Source organism: Malaclemys terrapin, chromosome 8 (assembly GCF_027887155.1).
Source record: "Malaclemys terrapin pileata isolate rMalTer1 chromosome 8, rMalTer1.hap1, whole genome shotgun sequence".
NCBI lineage: Eukaryota > Metazoa > Chordata > Testudines > Emydidae > Malaclemys > Malaclemys terrapin.
In genome coordinates this window covers 90,962,769-90,982,121 of record NC_071512.1, presented here as the reverse complement: position 1 = coordinate 90,982,121, position 19,353 = coordinate 90,962,769, and the positions used below count along the sequence as shown (strand labels likewise).

The following is a 19,353-nucleotide window of genomic DNA, read 5'->3' as shown; positions in this document are numbered from 1 at the left end:
ATTTATTAGAGCATAAGCTTTCGTGGACTACAGCCCACTTCTTCGGATGCATCCAAAGAAGTGGGCTGTAGTCCACGAAAGCTTATGCTCTAATAAATTTGTTAGTCTCTAAGGTGCCACAAGTACTCCTGTTCTTCTTTTTGCGGATACAGACTACCACGGCTGTTACTCTGAAATAAGACAGAAGTGCCCCAGAGATACTCACCAGATGGTTAACTCCAGTCTTCCAGCTGCCTTCCTCTCACCAGCCACCAGAAGCCTGCAGAGGTGCTGGGGTTGTAGTGAGAGCTGGGGGTGAAATATAACATGCTGGTGGATGGAAGGATTGTACAGGGCAAGAGGAAGGATTAGCATGGTGTTGGATTTAGAATATATTGAACAATTTTAAATCTAAAAGAGCCTTCAGCTACCAGCTTGAGTGGAGGAGTGTCTCGGTTTGGGCATTCAATGGTGATCCAGCCACATTTACAAAAATAAATCCATAGTTTTCAAAAATACATACAAAGGCAACAGGGATGTTGGGCAGACAAAGATATATTTTGGAGTCTAAATAGTTGGCTGTCTTTGATGCAGCAAGGTCAAAGAGAACATGAACTTTGCTACTTTGACACTTTACAAGAAAGGTTGCATAGCTCGGCAACAAGCATGTGGGTGGAGCTGTGTGAACTTAATTAAGGAAATTAAAAAAGAAAAAGACAAAATGACCCCAACATCAAATCTGTTCCTCAGTAATTTCATTTATAGGCAAAGCATTACAAATACAGTGTTTACATGTACAAACACATCAGCTCAGTTCAGAAACCAAATGAGGTGCTCAGGTATGTTGCATGTACTCTAGCAATGTAAGGAGATAAAGCCAAGGGCCCATGGACTTGCATCACCATTTAGGCACGTAATGATTGGAAGTGTGGGGTTCTTACATGTTGCTTACTGAAAGAGTTATAGGAGTGAAATTGCATGTCTATTCAGAAGTTCAAACTATCAGGTCTGAGTACAATGTGTAAATTTAGTTTCATCTGGTAAGACATCTTCTAAGTAGCATGATGAAAATCTCCTGCATTCATTTCAGTTCCAAACACTTCCCATATGGAGACAATCTATCCCGCTGAAAGCCTTTTCTTCTTCTTCTTTTTAAGTGCCTGTGATTTAATATTAGCTGAGAATAAGTGAATCAAAGTAGTCATTAGTCTACGCATGTTGTCTACAATGTATTTTATGGAGAACTCCAGCCTAATCCAATATTGCTAAATATTAAAAGCCTAATTCCACTAAATACAATTTTGTTAACATTGCAAGGGAGGACTTGGGCTAGAATCTTGAAATATACAACATAGATGATAAGCAATGTGAAATTCACAGTACTGGATGTTGTAAGATTTTTTAAATCTATGCAATAAATTAAGGAAGAAAGGTGGATAATACTCTAAATACCTTTTCTCTCTGTATTTAAAAGTAAAGATAATATCTTAATGCATTAAAATGTTCACACACAAAGTCATTCAGGATTTAAAAGAAGTAACTTCTGTGCTTGAAATAGGAGTTTAATGCTTCTTATATGTGCCTAGTAAAACCATTGAATAAAGGCCTATCAATTATCGTAATTTTTAAGAGAAACACATCCCCTTATAATTGCTATATCATAATTCATTGTAATTGCAAACATCTCATGGCTTACATAAGTTCATGTACAGAATAATAGCTGTTCTGAGAAAAAATTACCATAACATCTAGATTGGCAGATGCATTCATTTCAGAAATAGATCGATCCCATAAATCTTTGGTAGCCCATTGTTAGACATACCATCAGTTAATTGTAACGACTGGTGTCCTTTGGAGTATCAGTGTCGTCTGTAAATTCAGCATCAACTTTTTTTATCCTGAATTCTGAGGCATCACATTGTGCAGTTGGTATACTAATAATTGGATGATTGAAGTTAACAGGTAATGATGCTGGACGTTCAGGTAGCATTGCTTTTTTCTGGGGCTCAGGGCTGTTGTCTGGCACTGCATGTGAATTTTTCAGTGATGCTGAAGATCTGCGAGTGCTCCAGAATTCCACAGTATTATCCCATTCTTGGCCTTTCCTACTATCTATGCAATGTTCCTTATTATTTAGCTTTATCTCAGCTGATGTTTCTTCCTTGCAAGAAGCTGGTTGAGAACACCTGGCAGGTTTGGATACTTCATTGTTCTGACTAAGTGGAGGTTTTTCCTTAAAACAAGCCCCAGACAGAATAATCCTTTTGTTTTCCAAATGATCACGTTTCATTGAGATTTTGTGAAATGACTGTGAATTGACATTTGGACAGTCAGGTATTTTAATAGGTTTTGTTATGGATATATAATCCAACTGTGATGAATGAGCCAACCTGCCTTTTTTATGAAGCTGGGAGGCCATGGTTAGTGGCTTGCTGTAAGAGCCGTGAGATTTAGTGACGGTTGCTGCATTTGCTTTAGCAGATTGGTGTGCTGCAGCTTTTGGGTTTACTCCAAATATAACAAGGCCATCAGGGTTACATTCAGCCCTTGTTGCTGAAACATTCCTGTCTTTTGATGTAAGCTTACTGATTGGTACTTCAACATCATGAAAGCTACCAACTATTTTCTGCACAAAAGTTTTTTCCTTCTGTGAATCTTTTAAGCTCCTACTTTTTCCATCTGAAGATAAAATATGAATAGTGATTTTCCGTTTCCCGGATAATGTTCTTTTTAGCTTTTTATTCCCCTTCACAGCTACATTAAAAGTATTCTTTTCTTCCTTTCCAACTAAGGCAAGGGCATAATCGCAGTTGTTTTGTAAAACTGAATTTGGATTTGTTTGTACCTCACCATTTTCCTTTTCTGAGTCATAAGACACTTTATCTCCATGTAAATGCAGCCACCTCTTCAAAATAAAGTTTTGCATATATTCTTCTTCAGCATAAACGATGGGGTATGTTTCACTCACTTTCTGTAGGAAAAAAAATGGAACTTTAGTTTGCTCCTTTCTTACTGATATAGTTTCTGAGATATTTACATAAAGAAGGCCAAGAATATATTGAAGATGCAGAAATATATAGGATCAGATCAGATAATATAGCAAGATATCTCACTAACAGTCACATGGTGCTGATATCCACATAAACTGTATTTATCGTACATTTTTGACACTTGTTTCTAGCCAAAGTAGAGCGTGAGTATCCACGTACAATACAGAAAACTGTAGAAAAAACAAAAAAGAGATACATAGAGGTCCCAGTGGAAGGAAAGACCTCCAGAGTTTTTTGAAATCTTTACATATGTCTGAAAAAAATAGCCAATAACTCCAGAAACAGAAAATACCACAGCAAGTGAATTCAGGCTCCATGGCTAGAGTTCATTCAGGACATGTTTGATGCAAGTTAGCTCAAACGTCAATCCTAAAGAAGTCTGGTCAGACCACGGGGTTCAATTGCCAACATAAAGCACAAATTGCATTTTACTAGGCCTTAAAATTAATCATGAAATCTTAAGCCTTAAAGCATTGTGGATGTGTGTATTTGTCCTTACTCCTCTTTACTGAGGGACTAGTACCACATCGGTATTCATCACCAATTCCTCATCTCCTTTCCTATCTGCATGCTAAGCAGGTGTCCTATTCCCTTTCCTTTATCAAAAAAGCCTCTCACCCATTATTGGGTGCCAGAATGTGCTGCTACCCCCCGCCCCCCCAACCATCTGCAGCCTGCACTACTTTCTCGCTCTGTTGCTTGCTCTAAGCCAGTTCCTCCCTGTCGCCAGATCCCAATAGAGGTCTCTTCCCTCACCCTGCTGGTTTGCAAACTGAGCAGGAACTGGCAGCAGATCATGTCAAGTGTGCTGGAAATGGGATCAGGTTGGCTCCTTCCAAGAGTCCTAATTTACCCTATTCTTCAGGGGCTAAAAATTGCACTCACTCCCTTCTCTCCAGACAGCCTTCAACTGAGAGCGTAGGACACTGGCCAGAAGCTAAGGTGTTAGACATATGATGTAGGGCAGTGACTCTCAACCTTTCCAGACTATTGTACCCCTTTCTGGAGTCTGATTTGTCTTCTGTACCCCAAGTTTCACCTCACTTAAAAACTACTTGCTTACAAAATCAAACAGAAATACAAGTGTCTCAGCACACTATTACTGAAAATGGCTTACTTTCTCATTTTTACCATATAATTATAAAATAAATAAACTGGAATGTAAATATTGTACTTACATTTCAGCAAATAGTATATAGAACAATATAAACAAGTTGTTGTATGACATTTTAGTTTGTACTGACTTCGCTAGTGCTTTTTACGTAACCTGCTGTAAAACTAGGCAAATATCTAGGTGAGTTGATGTACCCTCTGGAAGACCTCTGCATATCCCCGGGGGCACATGTATCCCTGGTTGAGAACCACTGATCTAGGGCGGAATCCTGGCAAAATCCCCATTGACTTCACTGGGGGCAGGATTCCATTCCTGCTAAAAGTTACTCTGTATGCATACTATTCCAAATACGGATAATGAAATAGCAAGCTATTATTGTAGGAATCTCAAGTGTTCAGAAGTCTGGTCTTATTTCAGAATAGAATATTCTTTTAATAGCAGCATGCAGTAGCATACGAGACCCGTTGTAAACTTTACCAAACACAACAGGGACGGTAAACAGGACATTACCATCACCGGCCTGGGAGATTTTGCTTTTGGAGAGCCCACATTGATTATTTTGGCATTTGGTTTTTCCATTTCCTCCTCAATAGTCAAGGAGATGAGGTTTTTCTTTTCTTCTGAAGCAGATTTAGACAGGTGAAAATTATTCTTCCTTTCTGTTTCTTCAAGATTAAAAACACCTTCTTTCAGAGGAGCGTCATTTCTTAAAATAAAGAAGGCCATAGTTAAACAAGTGATGATGCAGATAGCTGCTTGTTACTTGAAACATGTTCAGACAACAATGTTTTAAAAGCAGGTATGGGCATTCAGCTTAGGATATGACAACACTTCATGCTGGAAGTGTAATTCCCACCTCGGGTGGACGTGCGCATACTAGTTTTGATTGAACTAGCATGCTAAAAATAGCAGTGTAGCACAGTGGATGGGCTAGCCGCCCTGAGTATAATCCTGTCCCAGACCCTTGGTACTTAGCCTGTCCACCCATCTGCACCTCTATGGTTACACTGCTGTTCTTAGTGCACTGCGTTATCAAAGCTGGCGCACCTACATCCACCTGAGCTGAAAATTATACCTCCAGCTCCAGTGCAGACAGCTTTTCCTGAAGGTTTTGCTCATCATGAGAATTGCCAAATATCAGGCTGCAAAAAGGAGAAAGAAATAGGCTTTGTGGAAATGCACAGGCAGAGTTTCAAAAGAGCTCAGTGCCCAGCAGCACCCATTGTGATACTGAATGTAGGTGCTGAGCTCTTTTGAAAACCTAGCCCTTTGTGAGTACAGGTTTGTTAACACAGAACTATCTTATACATGTATGTCCTTTCCTGATTCAACCTGCTCGTATTGGCGACCCGTGTTGCACAATTGTCCTATCATGGGCTGCCACTGAGTTCTCCTGGGGGCACAGCTTAATGGGGTCCATCGACCCCTTCCATGGCTCAGGGACGTTGTATGTCCTGCAACAGGCTCAGACATTACCTCTAAGGTCCAGCAGGGTCTGGCATGACCATTTGTCCCCATGCTGATTCAAGCCATGAGATGCAGAGCCCTCATGCTAACAACCCCCATCTCAGATACATTGAGAATGGTCTGTCAGACAACTCACTTTAAACATGGGCAGCTGAGGTGATTCACCTGATCTAATTCCTTCTCTGCCTTCCCCTTTAATCAGCAAAGGCTGCCCACCTCTCTGGTACACAGAGCAAAATCAGTTCAACACTTTCATGCAGTCGGGTCTGAATGGGGTATAACAATGGCTCAACAGTGCACAGCAACACTAGGCAACAGCTTAGGAGAGGTGAAGAATACCATAACCACGTGAAACTGCAGGGGCAACGTAAGTAGGCAGACGGCAATTACTTGAGTTAGAATTTGACCAGGACTCCTAGGTTAATGTCTTTGTCCTTGCAAAAGTGCCAAGGGGATCTTTGATGACCAGCATGACTTGTCTTTTAAGCTTTACAATAAAAATGGCACTTTAAGCAGCACAGGGCTTCTTAGCATCATCCAGGGGCATTGGTTCAGTATTGAGAGCTACCCACTGAATTGCTAGTACCACTTCCTGCTTTGTCATCCTAGACACTCCTTGAAGTTCTCCACTCCAACTACTGCCCAGGCCTGACTTTACTTGTCTTGTGAGATCTAACCAGGTAGTAAGGCCAGTCATTGACTATTGGGATGCCACACAGTAGGTCATTCAGAAAGTAATTCAACTTAGATTTGCAGTATTATTTACAGTCTGTCAGTAATTACCTTTCTTTCAGACCATCTAATGGCAAATGGCCATTTACACAGACTCTGATTTTATTGTCTCTCTCTAGCTGTTGAGCAACGAATTTGCCAGCTTCCCCATAAATACTGTATTGCGCTATCTTGTCCCCTGAAAAGACAGTGAGTTTTCGTATGTGATATGTATATGTGCAAATAAGGGAGATAAAAGTTACTTCTCATAGGCTGCTGTTGGAAAATAGTATAGGCGTTAGGTATTATAAAGCACATGGGAGAGCTTCAGCAAATCCCATCAGTGGTCTAAACTGACCGATCCTGGCCTACAGCTTTGCAGAGAGGGTGTCTTATGTTGTCTTCATCTTTGACAGCATGGTGCTGCAGCAACAATACATTCAGCCATAAGGATTTCTTCTTCAGAACAAGGAATTCAAGACGGTAGCAGAAGTGTGGCAGGTCACATAGAATTTCCCATCTTAGGGAACATTGCACATTCCTACAGTTACTCACGTTTCTGTTTTTTTCTTAAACTGATGTCATAAAAATAAATTAAATAATTAAAGAAAAATGTAAGTTAAACAAGTTAGAATTATGCACATTTAATAGCCCATTTAAGCAGGATGTGTCCTTTTACCCAATTGTCGCTGCTAATTTCTCCAAGTAAAACTTTTCTTCTAATTTGAATCTAAGGCAATGCAATGCTACTGGTAAATCTCCAGGTATTTTCCTCAACTGTAGATACATAAGGATTTCACTGATTCTTACCAATTAAAGCTGTTAGAAATGACTCGTCACTCTGACTATTGGCACTTTTAGGAGGGCACCAATGAGAAGTGTCCATATGGTCAAGAGTAGATGGTAAATGGGCTTGGCTATCTTGCTGACAGAGGACATCCAACTTCAGAACATTTTCAACCTGGATATGAGGAAGTATGTGTACATGTTAACATCATATCATATTTGTAATGAGCCACCATTAAAAATATAACCCTAACATGAAAACTTTTAAATTATCTTCATGGCAAATAGTAGGTTAGAAACTTTAAATGATCATGCATTTAAAGCAAAAAAATCATAGACGGAATAAAACAAAAAGATTAGGAAGTGTAGCATTTGTGTAAAATGAAAGAGCCCAGTCACTTGAATTATAAATAAGAAACAGGAACTGTTATACCAGATCATTGCATAACCATTTATACTAAGCTCATGACAGAATCTGACTGCCCAATTAAAGTAAGTATCCACAAATGTGGATCGCTTATACAGATTTTGTAGATTTCATATTTAGAGACAGGTGCTAGGCTCAGATATGTGAGCAAACACTGCCTACCTAAATGAAAAAGAAAAAAAAATCCACAATATTGCTTGTGTGCCTAGTATAAAAATAGCTGTTAAAAAGTCAGTATTTGTCAGTAGATACCCATAGGATTACAACTGATATTTCCTCTTTTAAGTATAGGGATAAGGTGTGGCAGCTTAGATATCACTATGTTGTAGCTATTGGCAAAATGTTACGTATTCTTTAACTACATGCTGATGCACATCTGAAATTGGAATCTGGCCATTACCCTGAAGGAAAATCCTTGGGTGTATCAGCGTTCTGAAAGCAGGCACTAGTTGTTATAGCTCAGAGGGGAAGGAAAAAAGTCTAGCTATGCCAATCAGAATGTATTTAGCCACAAAGGGTTATAATTATGTTGAACAACAAAAACAAAGCTCCACGCCTGCCCCTTTTACCTTCTTCTCCCCTGCCCTGTCCCTCACCTCCTTCCCTTGCCTTTTCTTTCCATTTAGCTCATCCCCTCCTAACTAAACCCAACCCCCCCAAAACTCTGAAATTAATATGACAATTATTGCCATCGCATTGTTCATATCCTGCTTGTGTGTTTTGCCCCTTTCCCCCACTCTGTCCGTCTTGTCTATTTAGATTCTAAGCCCCTCGGGAAGGACCTTCTACTAAGCATCAAGCACAAGACAGCCCTATTCTTGGTTGGCCCTTCGGCACTGCCGTAATAAATATGATTAATAATAAAAGCTAATTGTTTATTACAAGAAATATTTTGTTTTAGTGCTCAGTAGGCAGAAGGCTGATTTTTTCACTTTTAGTTTGTTCCATTGGCATATTTTTTGGCTGTCTGGTCCACCTTAAGATATTTACTTTTACTGTATGCAGGTTGTGTTATATTAATGTGGCGTTCATGCAAGAGAAGCATCTATTCCAGGAATGCCTCTAGCAAGTCGCCCCATAGTCACATGTTCACTCATTTTTTCAGGCTCCATTCCAGCAAAACATTTTTCAGCACTGTTCACTTCCCTGAATTTACAGTTGACGTTTATATTGTATGTACATCAAGTTCAGAACTTTCTGCAAGATTGCCTCACCTTGTAGCAATCTTGTTTTAGAATTTATTCTAAATACCCTCAAGTTTGTTATGTTAAATTATACAAAATAAAATGTTTTAATTTTTGCAAAAGGGGACACAGCCATGAAAAAATTTGAAAAAATTATGTTTCACTAGAAAAAAATTGTGATCTGATTTCTTGCAGAAAAAAAAGAACTAACTAACTAGCATCTCTAATTTGCCCCTCACTATGGTGAGTGATTTTCATGGATATCTAGATTACAACCAGAAGAGGAATTTTCCCTCAAACAGACACCTCCTTCTTCCATACCCCAAAAGATGATGTAAACCAACCCAAGAAGAAATTAGTATCGGTTTTAAAGCATGTGTAAATCTGGCTAGAGTTAAGACAGCAATGGAGAGTATTAGTTAGTAGTTTGGGATTAAGATGAGAGTGGAATTTACCTCTGAGTTCCACTTTGGTCTTCTGTGAACTTTTGGTCTAAGACTAGCAGGTTTTACTTTTTGGTTTAGTTTTAATGAAATAAAATCTTCTTTTAACGTGTGCAGATTCTCTATGAATTTAGGAATAATTTGAAGAGATTATTATAGTGCAGTATTTTAAATTAATAGATTACATTAAAGGTGAATTAATCATTAAAATAAGCAGCCACATCAAGCAAGGAAACTGCTGAAGGGACAGTGATTGCATGTAATGTTTTGCTCCCTTGCAATGATGTAGCAGATTTACCCTGAAACACTATTTTTTAAACAGAACCGTTCTGACTCATTCACATACAGCACTCCTTTCATCTGTGGTTGTACCAGCACATTCTGAGATTCCGCAACACATATCTTATAATGCTCAGTACTGTCTCCAGGAGCAAGGGCTTTTTGCTCTTTTCCTAACACAGGGAACTGAATTGTTGGATTAGGACAGTGGTTCTCAAACTTTTGTACTGGTGACCCCTTCCAAATAGCAAGCCTCAGAGTGTGACCCCCCCCCTTATAAAGTAAAAACACTTTTAAATATATTTAAAACAATTATAAATGCTGGATGCAAAGCGGGGTTTGGGGTGGAGGCTGACAGCTCGCAACCCCCCCATGTAATAACCCACGACCCCCTGCGGGGTCCTTACCCCTAGTTTGAGAACCCCTGAGTTAGGAGAACTACTTGAACCAGTGCAGCTGCAACATTTGTGGTTTCCTTTTCACAATGTACTGGTTCAACCATATCTGAGCTAAAGACCTTCTCCCACATGTAGAGTCATCACTTATATCTTAGATGGCTGTTACATGTAGACAGGGCCGGCTCCAGGCACGTCCTGGTCTTCAGCAGCAATTCGGCATCGGGTCCCTCAGTCCCTCTCGGAGCAAAGGACCTGCCGCCGAATTTCCTCCGAAGAGTGGAGCGGCACGATCACACTGCCGCGGCTTTTTTTTTTTTTTCTTGCCACTTGGGGCGGCAGAAAACCTGGAGCCGGCCCTGTGTGTAGATGCAAGGGCCTGTAAGCTCAACGCATCCAAACAAATTGTTTCTTGCAACCATATTTCTTTTTCTGGAAAAATGCATTTTTTCCATCAAGTTAACTAACACTCTCGATGTAAAAACATGCCTTTTGGCAGTGAAGACATAGTTTAGTGTAGACAGGGTGCAATAGTGCTAAAGTCATGCTTTTTGAAATGTGAAATCAAATATCAATCCTTTGCATACAGTGTTTTACAAAATTGCTAAACAAGTTGAAGAAGGTGTATGTCAGAATCAGCAGTAACCCTGTGTTACGTAAAGATGTACCTTTCTGATGACATGCTTTAGCTTGCAAGGTATTTGGAGCACTAAATGGCCTTGCAGTTGGTTTGCCAGAGTGACTCTTTCTAGCCGTCAGTCTTGGGGTCACAGATGTAAGCCTGCTAGGACTAAGATCAAGTCTGTACATTTTATAGCATGCACAATCAACATCTGACTAAAAAAAGTTAAACAGGTTGGAAAAGGTAACAGAATTATACAGCAATACTTTGGCTAATATTGCAAAATAAAGGTTGTATCCCCCCCACCACCACCACCAAAGTGATGAGAAATAACGGTAATAACAAAATTTAGCACTTATGAGTGGCAGCTCTAGGTCCAAAATGTTAGGTTGGGCCCTATCATTTAGTGTTTTGTGTATTTACTAAGAGGGTTAATCCTGAAAGATGCTGAGCACTTGAACTATGACTGAATTTAATGGGAACAGAAGGTTCCCAGTATAGGCCCTAGTACTTTTGAAATTGCTTCTGTGGAGTGGCTGGCAGTCTAACACAGTCTTGCTATTTTCGAGCTCCCTATTGTAATGGGCACTATACAAACTGCAGCAGCTGCCCCATAAGTCTTGAATCTGGAAGAGAATGTCCATTAAATGAACCTTTGTGAATGGCGCTTAGAACTGAAATGAAAGTCAAATTATTTTATTTAATGTTATATTTCTGTGGCAGGAGCAGTGTTCAGAGGTACAATGCCTCCAAACTTGAGAGTGTTCAAAGTACTGATTTTGTGCTATCCCTCTCTGCCAAGTAGCAGGGAATAGGTACATAAGAATGTATGAATGGCTATACTGGGTCAGATCAATGGTCCATCTAGCCCAGTATCCTGTCTCTGACAGTGGCCAGTGCGAGATGCTTCAGAGGGAATGAACAGAACAGAGCAATTTCAAGTGGTCCTTCACTTGTCTAGTTCCGGCTTCTGGCAGTCGGAGATTTAGGGACATCCAAACATGGGGTTGCGTCCCAGACCATCTTGGCTAATAGCCATTGATGGCCCTATCTTCCACTCATTTCTCTAATTCTTTTTTGATCCCAGTTATACTTTTGGCCTTCACAAGATCCCCTGGCAATGAGTTCCACAGGTTGTGTGAAGTACTTCTTTTTGTTTGCTTTAAAACCTGCTGCCTAGTAATTTCATCCCCTAGTACTTTTGTTATGCAAAGAGATAAAAAACACTTCTCTAGTCACTTTCTCTACACCACTGATGATTTTATAGACCTCTATTATAACCTCTCTTATTCATCTCTTTGCTAACCTGTACAGTCCTAGTCTTTTTAATCACTCCTTGTATGGAATCCATTCCATACTCCTGATCATTTTTGTTGCCCTTCTCTGCACTTTTTTTTGAGATGAGGCAGCAAGAAATGCATGCAGAGTATTCAAGGTGTGGGTGTACCATGCATTTTATATAGCGGCATTATATTTTCTGTTTTATTATCTATCCCTTTATTAATTGTTACTAACTTTGTTAGGTGTTTTTTTTTGGTTGGACTGCCATTGCACATTGAGGAGATGTTTTCGGAGAACTATCCATGACGACTCCAAGATCTTTCTTGAGTGTTATCAGCTAATTTAGACCCCATCACTTTGTATGTATAGTTGAGATTATGTTTTCAATTTGCACTACAGTACTTTGCATTTATCAATATTGAATTTCATCTACCATTTTGTCACCCAGTCACCCAGTTTAGTGAGAGTTTGTAACTCTTTGCAGTCAGCTTTGGACTAAACTATGAGTAATTTTGTATTGTCTGCAAATTTTGCCACCTCACTGTTCACCCCTTTTTCAAGATCATTTATGAATATTTATCATATTGAATGGCATAGGTTCCAGTATTTACCTCTCCATCATGTGAAAACTTACTTTCTTCCCTTTTTTCATATCTTTTAACCCATCAATGATCCACGAGAGGGCCTTCCCTCTTACCTCATGACGACTGAATTTGCTTAAGAGCTTTTGGTGAGGGACCTTGTCAAAGGGTTTCTGAAAGTCCAAGTACACTATACCAACTGGATCACCCATATCTACATGCTTGTTGACCCCCACAAAGAATTCTAATAGATTGGTGAGGCATGATTTCCCTTTACAAAAAGCTGTGTTGATTCTTCTCAAACATATCATTTTTATTTGTGTGTCTGATAATTCTATTCTTTACTATAGTTTCAACCACTTTACTTGGTGCTGAAGTTAGGCTTACCAAAGCCTATAATTACCAGGATCACCCATGGACCCTTTTTAAAAATAGGTGTTACATTAGCTACTGTCCAATTATCTGGTTCAGCAGTTGATTTAACTGATGGGTTACATTCCGCAGTTAGTAGTTCTGCAATTTCATATTTTAGTTCCTTCAGAACAATACCATCTGGTCCTAGTGACTTATTACTGGTAAATTTATCATTTTGTTCCAAAGCCTCCTCTACTGACACCTTAATCTGGGACAGTTCCTCAAATTTATCATCTAAAAAGAATGGCTCAAATGGGGGAATCTCTTCCATATCCTTTGTAGTGAAGACTAATGCAAAGAATTCATTTAGCTTCTCTGCAATGGCCTTGTATTCCTTGAGTGTTCCTTTAGCAGCTTGATCATCCAGTAGCCCTACTGACCATGTGGCAATCTTCCTGCTTTTGATGCCCTTAAAAAAATGTTTGCTGTTAGTCTGTGTCCGTAGCTAGTTGATCTTCAAATTCCTTCTTGGCCTGCCATATACTTTTACACTTGATTTGCCAGAATTTATGCTCCTTTCTATTTTCCTCACTAGGATTTGACTTCCAATTGCTCATGGACACACACTTTGCATAGCACATCAAACCCTGGTATGTAATCACTTTGTGGATCACAGGAAGATTGCATCCTCAGGTGCAGGGGTAAAAGTAACATTTAACACTTACCACTACAGGGGCCAGCGCCGGCCCCTGGAAGGGGTGGGGCCTCAGGCGGAAGGAGCGGGGCTGGGGGTCAGCGTCCCCCAGCCAGCCCATCTGCGTTGCCTGGCCTGTGCTGCCCGGGGCTCCAGCGGTGATTTAAAGGGCCCGGGGCTCTGGCCGCTGCCGCTGTAGTAGCAGTCGGAGCTCCGGGCCCTTTTAAATCGCCGGCCCCGGGGCAGCTGCTCCTTTTGCCCCCCCCCCCATCGGCAGCCTGGGGTAGGAGGGGCAAAAGGGGCAATGACATTAAAGCACTGCCACAGCAGCGCTTTAATTACCCTGCTTAAAGTGCTGAGTACGGGCTGGTATCAGCGGCCACTTTTTACCAGTACACCGTACCGGCCCGTACTGGCTTACTTTCACCCCTGCTCAGCTGGCAAACTAACTGCCTGTCCTTTTCCAGCTTTTTCTTTTGGGATATGCTAGAAATTATCCTTCAGTCATGTGAGTTACTGTTTACGCAGTTTCCTGTTTTATGGTGAGGAATCATTTCACTTTAGGAAACAGCACAGAATCCCCTTATTGCAAGGTTTTCCCTAACAATAATACCTTTGACACTAATAATTGCTATTTAAAATGGCTGTAGATTTGGGTAAATCATGCAAACAAGATAGTTTTAACAACTCCCATTTAATTGTGCTGAGAGTGAACTGATGTAAAAGTCAAAGAGTTATGGTACTTTAATGATATTTATAGCATCTCTAAGTCAAACTAAAATTAACACCAAACATTCTAGTTTGGGGTCACCTTATTTGCTGATGTAGGAAGAGCTGTTCATCTTCTGAAAACTGCAGTGCAGGTTTAGACCTGGAAATATTTATTGTTCTAGCACTGGGTAGATCATAATCTTCTTTAAATTCACTTGTCAATGGGGTTGTCACAAATGGCTTTAACTGCAATTTCCCAAGTCCAGGGCTCTGCAACACAAGGGTACATGGCCGTAATTGGTTAGGTCTGCAATATACTTATTTCGATGACGTGAAATATTACTAACTTTGTGAACCACCAGCTATCGTTATCTCTTTCTGCAATTAAGCATCTGAATTTAAAGCCAACATGAGTCAAAGCAATACAATCTTGTTTATTTTATTAACTTATCTTTGCCTTGGAAGACCCACATTGGGAGCAGAGCTGTTATTAAGAAACTACCATTTTACATAATCACTCAGAGTTTAAATGCACTTTAAAATGTCTTTTTACTTTAACGGCAGTGCAATGCATTGTCGAGACAGCTTAGTTAAGTATTACTGTGATACTCGTTACCCTGACTTTTACTACAGATTTCCCCAAGAAATCAGCTTGCTAAAATTCTGACAACCTACGATTTTTTAAAGAATGCATTATAAAACCAGACAATTTGGTGGGGGAGGGAGGTACATGCAGGGCCGGCTCCAGCTTTTTTGCGGCCCCAAGCGGCGAAGAGGAAAAAACAGAAAAAAAAGCCGCGATCGGCGGCACTACGGCGGCTGCTGTACCGCGCCGCTTCATTCTTCGGCAGCAATTTGGCAGCCAGTCCTTCCCTCCAAGAGGGACTGAGGGACCCACTGCCGAATTCCCGCTGAAGACCCAGACGTGCCGCCCCTTTCCATTGGCCACCCCAAGCACTGCTTCCTGCGTTGGTGCCTGGAGCTGGCCCTGGGTACATGAGAAAAGAGTGGAGGAGTTGGTCTGCATACACTAGCATTGTGGCAGGTGCATTTACAGGTGCTCTGTGGTGAGATGCTCCATTGGCTTTTTGTCACGGGCCCATCTGAGCCAGCGGGGCCTCTTGCAAGGTGAGCACGCCTTAATTGTACAGCAGTAAATTGATATTTAACTCAAGATGGCCACCTGGGCTTTAAATTCTGTAATATAAAACAATCTTTCACTAGTTCACCCAGAGCTGGGTCCCTGGAACTTGGCAGGTCAGGTCAGAAAAATAAGCAAAAGTTAACTTCTAAAAACAAGTCCAACCCACTGCTGCTTTATAATAGAGATTTCATTACTCTTCTAAAAACAAACAAACTACTACTGTAGTTATATTGTTCATGCATCAAAACTTAGCACCTGCCAAGTGTTCTCATCCTTAAAGTGTTCATGGCAGCATCACGCCCCAGATTATGGGGCTGACCCCAAGCATTGGGTGCTGTGAGGATTTTCACACTGTTTGGCTGTTTTTAGGCAGCCACCCACATGCGATGTAGCCCTCAGCCTGTTTCCAATCACAGCCGCACAACGCAGCTGCCTGTGGCACAACCATCTTGGTTGTAGCCCAAGCCCTGCACAGTCCCTTTCACACAGGGAGACCGGAGACCCGCACAGCTGCCATGGGCAAGAATGGGGGGTTGGTTCCAATGGCAAGTGAGGGAGGCTGTCAGGACTGGCTCTGGCTTTTTTGCCGCCCCAGGCAAAAAAGCCGCCGGCCGCCCCCCCCCGTGGGGGGGGGGGAGGGCGGCCGGAGCCCCGGGGGGAGGGCGGCGGCCGGGGGGAGGGGGGCCGGAGCCCTGGGAGGAGGGCGGTGAGCCCAAGCGGGGGCTCCGCTCTCCCCCCGGCGGCCAGAGCGCAGGGGGCAGGGCGGCGAGAGGGTGGCGAGCCCCAGCCAGGGCTCGCCGCTCTCGCCCCGGCGGCCGGGGGGAGGGCGCCGGGGGGGAGGGCGGCCAGAGCGCCGGGGGGAGGGCGGCGAGCCCGGCCGTGGCCCCGCTCTCCCTGGGGGCCAGAGCGCCGCGCCGCCCCCCTCCAGGTGCCACCCCAAGCACAAGATTGGTGGGCTGGTGCCTGGAGCCGGCCCTGGAGGCTGTATTGGGTGGGGGAGGCTCGCCTGGCATGTGGAGGGTCTGGGCTACTTCTCTTTGGCAACAATTACTCTGCAAATCCAAATCCAAATCATTTTTTTAAATAAAATGCATGTGGACTCAGAGGCACATGATTGGCCTCCCATAGCCACATGGTCAGAAAAGCAGCGATTGGCGTGGGGTGCATCTGAGGTTATGCCAGTGAGGGAAGGGGTTCTTTTTAAAATGCTCACTTCTCACTGAGATGCACAAAAAAACTGCAGCCCGCAGCTTCAAAAGATCATGCCTGCTGGGCTCTGACTGGCTTCCGCCTGCTCCCGAATCTTCTAGCTGCTGGAGGACCAATTTTCATTAGTTCTGCCAGCAGCTGATCTTGGGGGGCCTCTCTAGGCCACTCTTGGAGATCTAAACTCGCTATTTTCCCCCAAAGGATGCCTTCTTTGGGCAGTGTACACCAAAGGCAGGGCCTCCAGCAGGGGGGGCCAAATGCTTGGTACTCCCTGTCACACTTCTAATGTTGTGCTTTTCTCAGCTGCCAGATGACCTGCTCGCTTTATCAGTATTCCTTTGTTGCCTGGAATAATCATCAGTCAGACATAAATCAGTCTCTCCCTCTCCCATCTATCTCATCCATCTACCTTAGATATTATTATATGGTGCAAGTCACGATAGTGTGTGGGTGCTGGCATAACTCAAGAAACAGTTCTTTCAAAGCTGACAACGGGTGCGTCTATCCTTGATATGATTTCCATTTGCTCCATACTTACTTCAACCTTTGCATGTTTGGCCAGTCTTTTGCGTGAATATTGTTCCAGAGAATCAAGTTTTCCTAAGAGTCTCTGGGTCATTTTTCTTTAATTAAATTCCTAAAATAAAATAAATAATGATAATAATGAAATAATGATTTTAAAAAAATTGTTGCTTTCATGCTACAAACTTTGAAAAACACTTTGTGGAGCACCAGTAACTTTGTGGCAATGTCATGGAGAACAATCAGTGGATCACAACACCGTCCCATCACTTTGTTAAGGGTCATGTTATCCCCTAGCAGGAAAAACCTGGAGAGAGGTTAGGAGTTTCCTTCTCATTTCATAAAAGTGGATGAGGAACAGAGGCAGGGCTTGGCCCTTCCTGTATTTTATGAGGTCAACCACAGATTTCGGGGCACAGAGATCTATGGCCTCTGCACAGCTGCTCTTCTAGCCCCTCCCTTAATGCTGCTATTAGATGCCTCCCCAGAGGCAGTCACAGAAGGTACTCGGGAATTAACTGCAGAGCTGTATTAGTTCCTGATTGGATTTCCAATGTGAAATCTGCTGGGGGAGAATGCGGTAAATAGCCAAAGACATTAAGGGTGACCTGAAAAGGGGAAAAGGAAGGGCGGGGGAGCTTTCCTTTTTAAAAATGTCATGATGTATGCAGAGGGACAGAAAGGGGTATTCTTCCCTCCAAAATTATTTCCTACTTGCTATTCTCAGAAACACTGGAAATATAGTCTGATCTCTGCTGTTTTTGCTGGAAGTTTCCTTGGAGACCCAGAGTGCTGTAGGACTTGGAACTCTTAGCCTTTCAGCAAAAGGGAAGGCATGTTGATTTTTTTAACAATGAGGTCTTTTCTCCCAACTGTTTCTCAGGGGTTTGTTATATAGGTGTTAACAAAAAACAGAATCCGACTTCTAAACAGTCTGATAGTCTCAGTTGCTAAGGTTTCCCTCTACAGGTTTTGGTGATGTCATAATCCTACTAGTTTCTCTAGTTGTCCATAGGGTCTTCCGGGAAAGACAGAGTAGACAATGTCCAAATGTGGAAAAATACGAGCAGAAAAACAAACCATTTTAAAACCAGGTCTTCTTCATACATCAAAAAGCAACAAGAAAAAGGGCACAAACAATATTTTCTTCTTTGCAGTTGCAGATCATTTTCTACATAGGAACATAGTACTTGCCATATTGGATTTGATTCAGGTCTATTTAGCCCAGTCGCCTCCATCTGAGAGTATCCAATACTAGTTGCTCCCAAAGTAGGCAAAAAGCCTCCTACTACCCCTGTCTAATTGTGCAGTGCTATGTTTGCTGTCTGTGGAGGGGATGGGGTGGGTTAGGTTCCTTCCTGACTTCCATGTGGGATCTATTTATACTTTGAATCCTCCTCAAAGTTCATCCTGCTGTGATCCCTGCTTTGCCAGCGTAAACTGGCTCCTGCATTAGGTGACATAAAATGACAGCCTGGCTGAGCAAATGGAGAGGAAAAATGCAGAGACTCACAATAGCCCCGACGGTGAAGTATGATGGGTCCAGCTGCAGATCTCTCAGCTGCAGGATTTCCACAGGCCTCCTGTGCAATGAAGTTAGCAAGTGTCCTCCGAAGGCTTCATCCAGGCTTTCACTCTCTTGTTGTGTTACCACCTTGCACTTCACTACAAAATGCTGCAGCAATGAAGCCCAAGTTCAGTGAGATGCAAACTGAATGAGGCTTCCATGGTGACAAACTTCATGTGAGCAGGGATGGGGGAAAGGAGGGATGGTTTATGGGGGCGTGGGGAAAGAAGAGGGAAGGGAGGGGAAGATGCTCCTTGGCTTATAGTAGAATTTACAGGAGGCCTGCATGGTAATAATAATAAAATATTATTTAGCTATTATATAACAATTTAAATGCTTAAAGCACTTTACAAAGATTAATCCTCAAAGTCAGAGAAATTAGTATTGTCCTCGTATTACCAATGGTGGAACCAAGATAGAAAGGTTAGATGAGTTGCCCCAGGCTACACAAAGAAGCACTGGTAGAACAGGGACTAGACCACAGGCCTCCAGGCTTCTCAATGCACTAACCGCTAGGCCAAATTGACTGATAGCACAATGTGGCCTCATTTTCAAATGGACTGAGCACCCTCAACTCCCATTGTCTTCATTTGGAGTTGGACGTGCTCAGCATCTCTGGAAATCGGGCCTTGTGTCACTACGAGTTTTTGAACACTTAGCAATCCAGCTTTCAACAGCAAAAACAGCCACAGAGTATAGGGTGTTTCTAGATGGCAAAATTTGGTCCCTCCTTTTTTAGTATGAAGAGAAATGTGATAAATCATTTTGTTAACAAAAAGATTCCTAAGCACAAGTTTTAAAACAATGAGACTCAGAAGCCATTGTTCCGGTAT

The 19,353-nt window shown here is 42.1% G+C and overlaps 1 protein-coding gene and 1 long non-coding RNA gene across 3 annotated transcripts; both read right to left on the bottom strand.

Annotated features, from left to right (window-relative positions):
- Positions 1-759: 759 nt before the first annotated feature.
- Positions 760-10,846, bottom strand: LOC128842239 (uncharacterized). 2 transcript variants are annotated; one of them, XM_054038080.1, is made up of 7 exons: positions 10,504-10,846; positions 9,174-9,283; positions 7,132-7,282; positions 6,394-6,520; positions 4,654-4,849; positions 1,802-2,950; positions 760-1,139 (listed from the first exon to the last, which is right to left on the bottom strand). In XM_054038080.1, the coding sequence occupies exons 1-6, from the start codon at positions 10,643-10,645 to the stop codon at positions 1,808-1,810; spliced, it is 1,869 nt and encodes a 622-aa protein (XP_053894055.1). In that variant the 5' UTR covers positions 10,646-10,846; the 3' UTR covers positions 760-1,139; positions 1,802-1,807. The 2 variants fall into 2 exon arrangements, with proteins under 2 accessions (XP_053894055.1, XP_053894054.1); XM_054038079.1 differs by having other exon boundaries at positions 760-2,950.
- Positions 10,847-14,184: 3,338 nt separating this feature from the next.
- Positions 14,185-18,761, bottom strand: LOC128841539 (uncharacterized). Its single transcript, XR_008445870.1, has 3 exons — positions 18,467-18,761; positions 16,970-17,068; positions 14,185-14,348 (listed from the first exon to the last, which is right to left on the bottom strand). It is a non-coding gene; the product is annotated as an uncharacterized LOC128841539 (long non-coding RNA).
- Between the last annotated feature and the right edge of the window lie 592 nt (positions 18,762-19,353).

Coding starts and splice junctions, on each gene's coding strand:
- LOC128842239 (XM_054038079.1), bottom strand. CDS start 10,645: ATGTACAGACTTGATCTTAGTCCTAGCAGGCTTACATCTGTGACCCCA. Junction 9,284..10,503: donor TAAAGCATGTCATCAGAAAG/GTACATCTTTAC, acceptor CTAAATTCATAG/AGAATCTGCACACGTTAAAA. Junction 4,850..6,393: donor TTAGATGGTCTGAAAGAAAG/GTAATTACTGAC, acceptor CTTTATTTTAAG/AAATGACGCTCCTCTGAAAG.